This window comes from Rhincodon typus, chromosome 10, assembly GCF_021869965.1.
Source record: "Rhincodon typus isolate 14 chromosome 10, sRhiTyp1.1, whole genome shotgun sequence".
NCBI lineage: Eukaryota > Metazoa > Chordata > Chondrichthyes > Orectolobiformes > Rhincodontidae > Rhincodon > Rhincodon typus.
Window position 1 is genome coordinate 42,511,266 of NC_063341.1, and position 11,520 is coordinate 42,522,785.

The following is an 11,520-nucleotide window of genomic DNA, read 5'->3' on the forward strand; positions in this document are numbered from 1 at the left end:
GCAGGAAAGCTGACGTTTCAGGCCTAGACCCTTCTTCAGAAAATCCTGCTCCTCTGATGCTGCTTGGCCTGCTGTGTTCATCCAGCTCTACACCTTGTTATCTCAGATTCTCCAGCATCTGCAGTTCCTACTATCTCTTTAAACCAAATAGTTGGGGGCAAGGAATCACATGTGGAAATATGTGGTTTATCAAAGGGTAGAGGTAAAGTAAAGGAGGAAAATAGTAATACAGAAAATGAGGGTCAGAGGAAGGCACATTGAGAAAAAGGAACTTACAAATATACCAGTGGTCAAGACTAGAAGTTACTATGATAACAAAAAGACAAAACTAAAGGCTATGTATCTAAATACACTAAGCATTTCATAATAAAGTAAACAAGTTGAAAGCAGACATTGATGTAAACAAATATGATCTGATCGCCATTATGGAGACCTGACTCTAGAATGACGAGAATTTAGTCATGCATATTAAGGGGGATATGACATTTAAGGAGAATAAGAACCTGGGAAAGGTGGAGGAGTAGCACTGTTAGTCATGGATGGTATTTGTGGAATAGTTAGGGATGACCTTGGTTCAAGAAAACAGAATGTGGAATAGAGTTGAGTGAATATGACAAATAGTAAGAAAATAAGTCACTAGTGGAAGTTGTCTACTGGCCCTTAATAGTCACAACATTGTGGGACAAATACGAGAAGAAATATTTGCTGCTCGTGATAAAGGGATATAAATAATCAATCTACATATAAACTGGAAAATCGGATTGGCAGTAGTAATCTGGATCAGGAGTTTATAGAATGTTTTCAAGATTGTTTCTGTGAGCAGCACATTCGTAATCGACCAGAAAGCAGGTTAGATTAGATTTGGTAATGTATAATATGACAGGATTAATTAATGACCTCAGAGTAAAGGCACACCTTGGTAGCAACAGGTACAATATAATTAAATTTTACAATCAGTTCGGAAGGGAGAAAACTGGGACCAAGACTAGAATTAACACTTATTCAGGCCAGCTATATGAGCATGACAACCGATCCGGATTCAGCCATCGCATTTCTTCCACTAGCTGTAATATTTTCTCACAGTTCCTCAGCAGCATCATAAATTGGGGGATCACTACCCACTCCTGGTTTGCATATCCTTGAGGGGTCTCCAGTTCCTCATCAGCGTTTCATTTTTAATTTGGTAGCATTCAAAGACTGCTTCTGTCTGAATTTCAATGTGAGCAGTCTGAACTGGTATTTTTAACAGTTGGTCAGCTTGTGGGGCTGCTACCTAAGAGGTTCTATTTATTACCTTGCAGTGCTCATGTCAACCTTCGCTGGCTGAGCTATAGACCAGGGCAGAATCTTAGGTTTCTTTTGGCAAAGTCTGAGTTCCATCGAGCTTTTGGAGGGCTTACTCTTGTGAGGCCTTGCAGTATTTCATCCAGTATTGTACGAAGCTCGTTAACCATCTACACCACCCCTGTGGCATCTGTCACATCCGATTATGGACCCATCTTACATCATGCACCATTCCCAGAACAATTTGCAACGCAGTGGATATCTGCTATAGCACTAATACTTCAAAACTGCCTTGCTCAGTTGCAGACAGATTCTGAACTTGGCTGAGAAAGGGAAGATGGCACTGTGATTCTCTAACAGGGACCTCAAGGGCTTGATGCAAAAGAGGGCCGTTATCTTTGTGGATGACCAACAGAGGAGACTACACCACAAGACGCTGGCAGCCGTATCTGAAAACGCTATCCAGTCAGTGCTATATCCATGGTCTGGAGGTACGGCCAGCAGATCATAAGAAGATCAATGATCATCTCTGCTGTGCCAGTGTAAGTCCCAAACTCTTCTCTCTGCCACCTCACACTCACTGTATCTCTGCTGTTGCACCCACCTCCCACAAGGATCATGCTTTGATACTCTTATTATTGATTGCAGCATATTCTCTCACTTGCCCTCACCCCTCAAAACCTCCCACACCACTAATTCTGCATGGCCTTTGCGCTGCCTTCTCACAACCTTGGAACACCTCGATGCCATTTGCCCACCTGCATCAGCACTAATGACAGTGTGGCCCACATTCATCTCACTCAATACTTGCATTTCTCTCATACAGTAGAAGATAGCACAAACTTGGTAGAGAGAATCCAAACAGGTGAAGGAGTGCATGGAATTAAGTTCCTCAGCCCCTATGAAAATAGAATCCAGCTGGTACTGGAGAAAGCTGGGATTGCTTCTGTAGTGATGCCAAGACATCCATGTTCAGTCAGCTGAGTAAGTATCACTCATCATTCCAATGCAGCTGTCACAATAACCCTGCTGTCAGTATCATCCATTGCTCACTATTTCCAAACACTGGCTGTGATGCCTTCTTTCTCTTCAATCTTGCGAATACAGCCAGCATGACCACCACTTCCATGGTGAAATTCCCCAAGATGCCACCTCCTTAACCTCTAAGGACAAGAATACCAAGGCCTCAGAGGAAGCATTAGTAAGGCTAGCTCCAGCACTCTCCCCCACGCCCCCCACCCTGCCAGATACTGATATCTCAGTGGGAAGGTTATGGCTTAGAATGTGTGGAAGCACAGTATGGTGAACACCTCACTTTAACAGTTCTACAACTGGCTACTGACCCAGGCCACAGGCACTCAGATGATTTCCAGGCAGGAGAGGACCCAGTAATGTCGGCAATCAAGATTTGGTCCACCTCATGGAGGAGCAGAAGCAGCAGATGGGTATGTGGAATGCAGTGGTCCTCATTGGCCACAAGTTGCAGCACCGCAGCAAATCATGTGACTGTCTGGCTGCCTCCATGGACAAGTTGGTGATTGCCATGGAGAACCAGATCATACCATGTGTCCATCCTCCCAAAGAGACAGCTTGATGCCATGAGACACCCATTGAAGGAGAAACCTCACAGCTCCCTCAGAAATCCCCACTGAGAAAATTCCATGTGTGATCCTTCGAAGCTGAAGCAAGGAGGCTCAACTTGCTTCTGTATTAACCCGCCCCTTGCCATCCATGTTTCTCCACATACCTCCCTTGCAGATTCTGTTGTCCCCTTTCACAGTTGTCAACCTCGTTCCTCCCAGCCTGCAACCCCCAGTCGCGAAATAACCTGCAGAGTTTGGCCCGCCTTGACACCACCCCCCACCCATCATTTTTGGACTGTCTGTTATCTACTCCCCAGACCAAAGAGGCACAGACCCCGACGAAGATCACACCGAGCAGAATGTGGCTATTCCCTGGACTGGTATAGAAAGTTGCCCTTGACTTACAGTGCCAGGACCTTCTGACTGACAAGTGCCTTAATGCGCTTCAGTGAGGACTACTGCCTACAACTCAAGGCAGCACACTGGCTCAGTGGTTAGCACTGCTGCCTCATAGCACCAGGGACCTGGGTTCGATTCCATCCCTGGGCAACTGTCTCTGTGGAGTTTGCACATTCTCCCTGTGTCTCTGTGGGTTTCTGCAGGTTCTCCAGTTTCCTCCCACAGTCCAAAGATGTGCAGGCTAGGTGGATTGGCCGTGCTAAATTATCCACAGTATTCAGGGATATGTGGAGATTAGGTGTGTTAGCCCTGAGAAATGCAAGGTTTTGGGGATAAGGTAAGGGGATGGGTCTGGGTGGGATGCTCTTCATAGGGTCAGTGTAGACTTGTTGGGCTGAATGGCCTGTTTCCACACTGTAGGGATTCTGTTCTGTGGACTTTTGAGTCATGACTGCTTGCTTGCTGCAGATGCAGTGTAAAGCTGCTGGTACATGGTGCAGATATGAGATTGACGTAGCGTACTAACATACAGGATATGTACATCTTTGATTGAGAACTGCTGACCAGCAAGACAAGCTGCCTGATTGTGTGACTGGTGTGGCAAGGCAAGGTATGGATGATGTGATCATGCAGGTAGGCAGTAAGCAACCATGACATGCAGTCTGCACCAATCCTTCAGATAAATGCATATCTGTGCAAAGTGTCCTAGTAGCAACCTCCTGATGCACATCTGTGCTTGTAGAGTACCTGCCAGAGTATTGGAGAGGTGCCATGATGATTGTGAGGATTTGATGAATGCAGGATGCCCACGTCCATGGACAAGGGGTGCCTCTGGCTGGTACCCGTGGATTGTGCCCTGTGTTATATTTTGGTTATTCGCAGCAAGGAGGTCCTCCGAAGCAAGCAACAAGCTGAATCTGTCAGGTACCCTCTCTAGTATCCATATCAAGTCTTCTCGACATCTAGTTTGTTTGGCATGTTTGGTGAGATGGAAAGGTGAATATTAATGAGGTGTTTAACAAACAATAATCCCCTGTGATTGGCAACTTACCATTGTCTAGCAAGAAAATGGCCACACTTCTTGTCAAAAGCATAGAGAAGGAGCAAGATATTCACAATGTGGAGGTGGGCCTTGCCAGATTCCTTGATTTTACCACAAGTCTTGCCGTAGCCCACCTTGTTAAGACCCCCATAGGATTCTTTCCCACATGACCATACCAATACCTGGCGCATTCTCCTGCAGCTGTTTTAATCTCCCTGATCTCAATGGCATTCTCAGAGACTTTCTATTACCTTGTATCCTGCAGGTCATTGCTGAGGAGCGGCTCAATCCTGTGCAAACTAGGTACGACTCCTGTAATTACTAGTCCTGACACAAGAACATTCTCTACATGCACCTGGAAAAGGAAGATGAGCAGATAACCTCCTTCAAACCCTTTTACAGCATCCTGACACTTGCTGGTGGGGCAACAAGGTGCAGAGCTGGATGAACACAGCAGGCCAAGCAGCATCATAGGAGCAGAAAGGCTGACATTTCGGGCCTAGACCCTTCATCAGAAATGGGGGAGGGGAAGGGCGTTCTGAAATAAATAGGGAGAGAGGGGGAGGCGGATAGAAGATGGATAGAGGAGAGGATAGGTGGAGAGGAAACAGACAGGTCAAAGAGGCAGGGATGGAGCCAGTGAAGGTGAGTGTAGGTGGGGAGTTAGAGCCTGCTGTGTTCATCCAGCTCTGCACCTTGTTGTCTCGGATTCTCCAGCAGCTGCAGTTCCTACTATCACTTGCTGGTGGGGAATTTTTTTCTCAGCAATAGCGTTTGACTGGCCCCAGTATCCCTCAGTAACAATGCAGGCTTACTTGTGTCACCCTGGGGAACTGTGCCTCCCTTTGGATACAAAATCCTCGTAATTCTCAGGAATTTCCAATTGGATCCATGCTATCAGCCTCTTAGGCCCACAGTCTCAAATTCCTTCAGAACAATCCCTCTCCTACTTAAATAAAACACCTTTCATCCAATTCATCCCTTTGGCCCAAGTTTTGGCACTCCTCCTAATATTCTTTTCTGTGGCTTAGCATTGATTTTGTCGTATTTTACCACTCCATGGAGCACCTTGACACATTTAACTATATTAAAGGGAATGCATACATGCATGCAGTTGTTGTTGCTGAAGATCTGAGTTTATATTTTATGCATACAAGTGACTGATCTGACACCCCCCAAGAGAAACAAATTCAAGAGTAAGCTATGCTGAGTGCCTCATGAAATACAGTTCATGTTTCTTATTTATTCTATTTACAGCACAAAAAGTCAGTTAAAAATTATTGATCCATTGAGAATTTTATCAAGGTAAAGGTCCAAACACTTATCCTTCGAATCTCTTGCCCCAGAGTGTTCCCTTCTTCTTCTAAAGGTTCATTGCTTTCACCCTAATCCTCCATCCAAAGATGAATGCTGCTGTTGCTCTCCATCCTCCAAATGCAATTGCTTGGTCAAAAAGGATACAGTATACCACTGTGATGTGGGAAACTTCTTGTGGGACGTATTGGTGAACCCAGACCTGTTTAGACCCCTAAATCTCTGTTTCAGTAGCCTTTTGGTGTGCTCAGCAATCACTCTGGTTCACAGTCCCCCTCCCCCCATCTCTATCAACTTTGAAATGCTTGTTGCTTAGTCTTGATAAGGTAACAGATGGTTCTCATGAGCTACATTTGTAGTGTGTGTTCCATTTCCCTCAGCAACTAGATGTTACCTTGGTAGGAGGATTAAATATTAAGACAGTTAAGTATCAAATGTTATACCAGCTGGTTGTTATTTGAGGAATATGTATGATGGTGCTGGCTGGTGCAATGATTACAATTGTTTGTGGTCAATAGTGCACTGGGAAAAAAGAAAAAAGAAACTGCTAAAAATCTCTGAGGTGAGTTGTGTTATCTACTGAGGCATTGGTGACTTTCTTAATGAGCTTGTTAGATATCCCCTTCACAATTGAAAGAACCAATGACAAAGTTAATGGCCACAGTTACTGTCAGCAAGGCATCATCCAGTTCCACTAAACACTTTGCATGTAAAGTTTGAATCATAGAATCCCTATGGAAACAGGCCATTCGGCCCAACAAGTACACACCGTCCCTCTGAAGAGCATCCTGCCCAGACCCATTCCCCTACCCCTGTATTTCCCATGACTAACCCACCTAACCTAAACATCCCTGGGCACTATGGGCAATTTAGCATAGCCAATCCACCTACCCTGCACATCTTTGTGGGAGGAAACTGGAGCAACCCCACGCAGACACAGGGTGAAGGCTGGAATCGAACCCTGGTCCCTGGTGCTGTGAGGCAGTAGTGCTAACCACTGAGCCACAGTGCCACCCTGATACACTGCTCCAGATAAATGCATTAAACTGACTGGCTGTATCCTTTGCCCTGAATGTGGCCTCCTGCAAGCAGTAGCACGGTAACTACTGTGTGCTGAATGCAGTGATGGGGGCTGCTGTGCTCCTTTTCTAACTGTTTATTTACATGAAACTGTTAATAAGAGCATTCATGAGAAGGGGATAGAAGTCCTGAGGTAAATAAGGCAAAGTGAAAATTGTAAAGATGCAATCTGTAAGCTGGAAACAGTGCAATGGCACACAGATATCTGATTCAGTTAGCTGGAGCTCCTTCAAATTCTGCTTTATTACTCTTAAATATCAATACCTAAGGTCTTACCAGCAATTTTGATGAAACTTCCATGAACTAACATTTAAAAAGCTTTGGGGCACTAATTTCAACACAAGATCTCAAGGTATTTACATTTATTCATAAAAAGGTCGCCTGCATCTGGCAAGCACCTTTGCCACCAGCTGTGCCTTTAAAATGGCAGCTGAAACAAATGGAATGGTAATCCCATTGCCACAATTGAATTGTCCACCTAATGGTTTCACCTGGCAGGCAGAATTAAATCAGTTCTTTTTTACAGGCTTTTTTATGCTAGCCATGTATCAATTAAATACCGGATCTACATTCAATAGAATAAAGGTACTTTATTGTTTATTGAACAAATGTATTTAATAATCAGGGCATTTTTGCTGTCTATAAAAGTAAAGATGCCATATCAAGATGAAAGTCTTTATTGGGGAGTGTTAGTTACTGGATTATATCCTTTGGAAGTTCTAACTCTCTTGCTCAAAATGGACCATTTAGCAGGAGTTCCATTGAATGAGTTGCCATCTGTGAAACATTAACCCAAGGACCTCCTTCTCTTTTCAGGCTGGACAATTTGCTTAATATGGCCTATGGCGTAAAGAGGTAATTAAAACTCCATAGACTGCCAGATGTCCATGTTGGCACAGATTATTAATTTGTTTTGACTAACTTCTTTCATTTCTTTCACCAGCATGTCAGACATTTTTTTTTCAGACTTCAGTTCTTTTCGTTCTGTAAAAAAAAACCCATATCTCTTTTGTTTACACACTTCTTTAATTTGCAGGTTGTTCTATTCACTTGATTCAGGTGCAACAGCTGCAAATGATATGGTTCAAAAATGCTGGAGAGCAAGCACATTGGCTACTGGTACTGATTGAGTTTAAAGGATAAGATGACTGCAATAATTTCCTTGTATCATAATCAATGAGAAGCAAATATGCAGCAAACTACCATATAGACACCCTGAATACATCACTTATGCATTACTTTATTGGAAATGTTAGAAATCTTTTCATAAACTTTTCAGCTGTATAAAGAAACTGTGTGCACCTTTATCATAATGTTTGGAATTTGTACAGTTCTGTTCTTTTCCCAGTGTTTCCTGCTTTATTATTAAGGTCAGGTTACATTGTAAATTATTAGGACTTCAAATGCAGCTTGATTTTCTTTTTAAAGACATATTTTTAAAAAGAATTATATATTACTGGAAAGGGTATTAGAACAGATATAATCAGCCTTTGTTTATTTGAAATTCGGTGTAAACTGTTTCTGTCTCATTTGCGATAATTCTGCAATATATATAAATCACACGCAAACCTCAAGGTTAAATATCTGTGTGTAGAAAAGCTGAAATTTGAAGCTTCAACAAAGTTCTTAGAATGACTGCTGCTTTTCAAAAACTTTCTTGAAAAAATATCAAATTGAAAAGTATGAAAATGAAATTATGAACTGTTCTGATCAATGAGAAAAATACACACATAAACCGTAATGAACAGCTTAATATACAATAAAAATCAAGTATTAAAATAATTATGTTAAATGTTCACCTTAATATGTTAAAGACTAATCTAATTTCATATTAGAAGTATATCCAAAATGTCATCTTCATCAACTATAGGTTGATCTAATCTCACAAATATCCAAAGTGTCAGCTTTCTTTGTTTAACAGATTCTCCCCAATCACAATTGATGGCATGACCAGCCTTGTTGGAATGAATATTCCTGGACACACTGGAACAGGCTGGTGTATCTTCGTCTACAACCTTTCGCCTGACTCAGATGAAAGTGTTCTCTGGCAGCTGTTTGGACCATTTGGAGCCGTAAACAATGTCAAGGTCATTCGTGATTTTAGCACAAACAAATGCAAGGGATTTGGGTTTGTCACTATGACAAACTATGATGAAGCAGCCATGGCAATTGCAAGCCTAAATGGATACCGCTTGGGTGATAGAGTTCTGCAAGTATCATTCAAAACCAACAAAACCCACAAGTCTTGAAGTGCAGATGTAGTGTTACATTCATGAACAAATGGAACTTAAAAGGCTTATACTAAAAATGGACTTCATAAGCCAGTGTTGCCTAAGTATTAACATAGGATATCCTGCGATCGAGCAGGAAATGATTTTATAATGCTAGAAGACTTTGATGCATTGAATGTTCTTTCATAGCTGTTGTTGTTCAAAATATTCATAGATAAAATGTGCAGGAGTTTTTACCCAGCCTGCTACTTTTTCTACCTTCTTTGAAGGTGGACCTTTTTAAGTCACCCATTCACATTTAAAAGGTGAAAATACATTTGACAGTTTTGAAGAAAAACTTCTCAAAAAGAATACATTTGAATTGATTTGTTAAAACAGCCACCATCCCCACCCCAACTCCCCCCGCAACTCCCAACAATCCTATTCGAGAAACAGATCTGCTGAAGCACTTCTGCAAATGTTTTAGTTATTCCCTTTCCTTTGAATCATGTAAACATGAAGTATTTCCTGGTTGGGAAGGGGAATAGGGGGACCTGATGACATGACTTAACTTAAACAATGTTGCCAAAGAGATGGTCTCTTTGCTGAAAATGGGTTTCAAAAGATCTATTTTTATAATAAAAAAGGAGAATTTTTACAGGATCTGGATTTGAAAAAAAATATTTTGACTGGCAAATATGGGGGATAAAGGACAACTTTGTCAAGTTCATACTGTACTGGTACTTTTTAGGATCAAAATGTATGTTTTAAATTGGGATGTAGGTTGTTTTTTTGAACGATGGGAAAAAACAGATGATCATATCTTTCGTAGAGTAATAATTGGGAGCGATCTCCCCAGGCACACAGTTCCCCACAGTCAAAACCCAAAAGCAAGGAGATTAGTTGCTAGAAAGTTTTTTTAAAGTCATCAGTAACAGCCGGGCAATATCATTAAAATTAAAGTTTTTTCCTAAAATAAATATCAAAACTTCCTTTGTCGAAGCAGTAGGTAGGTGCTAATGAAATTGCATATCTTTAAACTCTAGGTATGAACATACGCATTACTTGTTTATCTGAACTGTTGTTACTTGTTTGTGTTGGATTTGTTGACAACTTTGATTCCATTGTAGTCCTTAATATTCCATTTTGACAGACAGGACACTATTGATATTGTTTCATTCAATCATTTATTTATTTTATTGCTGATCTGATGCATTTGCCAAATTAAATTTAGCTAGTTAGTTATTTGTTTATTTTATCTATTGAAAAATGTTTCTTAAGTTTGTGTCATGTATATAAAGATTGATTTGTTTTTATTTATAAATTGTATGAACTTGGTTGTTTTGTTAATATGGCAAAATGGTTCCAGGCGATACTAAGTGAGACTTAAGTATCTAAGTATTTACTTGTGCAGAAATAACAAATATTGTTTAATATATTGTCATGTTGGTTGTGAATATTTTTTCTTCATATTAGGGATGGGCAGGTTGCTTTTATTTTCCATTATGCAGAGAGGAAAATTGAGCTACGGGAACAAAATGGCTGAGGGAGGGCTCTCCTTAGTCCAAGTGCACTGATAACTTTAGTATGTTGTGCTTTGTAAGAGTAAAAAGGTCATGCTCTTCCTTGGGTACTAGAAAAGTTACTCGCTATGCATAATATAGTTGATAGTTAAATTTGCTATTGCTTTTGTCTTGTTAACCTTTTCAATAACGTTGTCTTAATGGTATTGTTGTTATGGTTAATGTGCTTATTTTGTGCATTTTTCATGCTAAACCCACTAACTGCATGTAAAGGAATAATTTTACATTGAAGGTGGACTTATAGTGAGCAAGTATGTAAGAATGCATCATATAACTTTTCACTAAAAATGCTAGACTAGAACCCTCATGCAATGTTCAGGGATTGTACTATATTACCATCTGCTGTGAATGAGCTGAATTGCTGGGAGAGTTTGCTGCATTTACTGAGCATTAGTGGGGAAGGCATGTAAAATTTTCTCTACAATGTGTTTGTTTCATTGGGATATTTCTAGGACCAGACAGTAAAATATACACTTCAATAATTATGAATGACTTAATGTTAGCATAGCTAATTTAGATTATTTCTGAAAACAGCTGTAAATGTTTTTTCATAAAACTGTTGTGTTGAATTATTTGTAATTTTAATGTCAAACAATAAACTGGAGTGTGCAGAACTTTATCATCTAGATGCCATTTTTTTTTGTGTTCTCACCTTGTTTCAGCGCCAGATGTGTGGATAATTGTGCCTTAACTGAACCTTATTGACACACTACTGGTAGTTTGGTGGAGTTTTGTAAACCCTTTTCTAAGAAGATTTTAGGATACAATGTAAAGTTAATTACTACTTTGCCTTATTCCTCTCCCTTCCGTATTACAAGGATATTGGCACGATTGCTGGTGTTTAAAGCAGTAAAGAAATTACTGTGATTTTGGGGTCTCATTTCTGTTAGTTTTCTGATTGGAACATTAGGATGTGTTTAAAATTACAATAAGGATCCAAAATGCATTAGTTTCACTACAGCACCATCTCCAATTCCCTTGGGGTATATAGCCGGCTCTCTCTTAGACATGGAATTTCCCTGTGA

The 11,520-nt window shown here is 40.8% G+C and overlaps 1 protein-coding gene across 5 annotated transcripts in view; it reads left to right on the top strand.

Annotated features, from left to right (window-relative positions):
- elavl4 (ELAV like neuron-specific RNA binding protein 4) overlaps positions 1-11,082 on the top strand; it is a 140,571-nt gene extending 129,489 nt beyond the window's left edge. For 4 of the 5 annotated variants that reach the window (XM_048602279.1, XM_048602282.1, XM_048602280.1 and 1 more), the window contains 2 exons: positions 7,519-7,557; positions 8,624-11,082. In XM_048602279.1, coding sequence (XP_048458236.1) covers positions 7,519-7,557; positions 8,624-8,951 — 367 coding nt within the window. In that variant the 3' untranslated portion in view covers positions 8,952-11,082. The remainder of the gene's footprint in view (positions 1-7,518; positions 7,558-8,623) is intronic. The other variant, XM_048602281.1, reaches the window with a different exon arrangement.
- Positions 11,083-11,520: the final 438 nt, after the last annotated feature.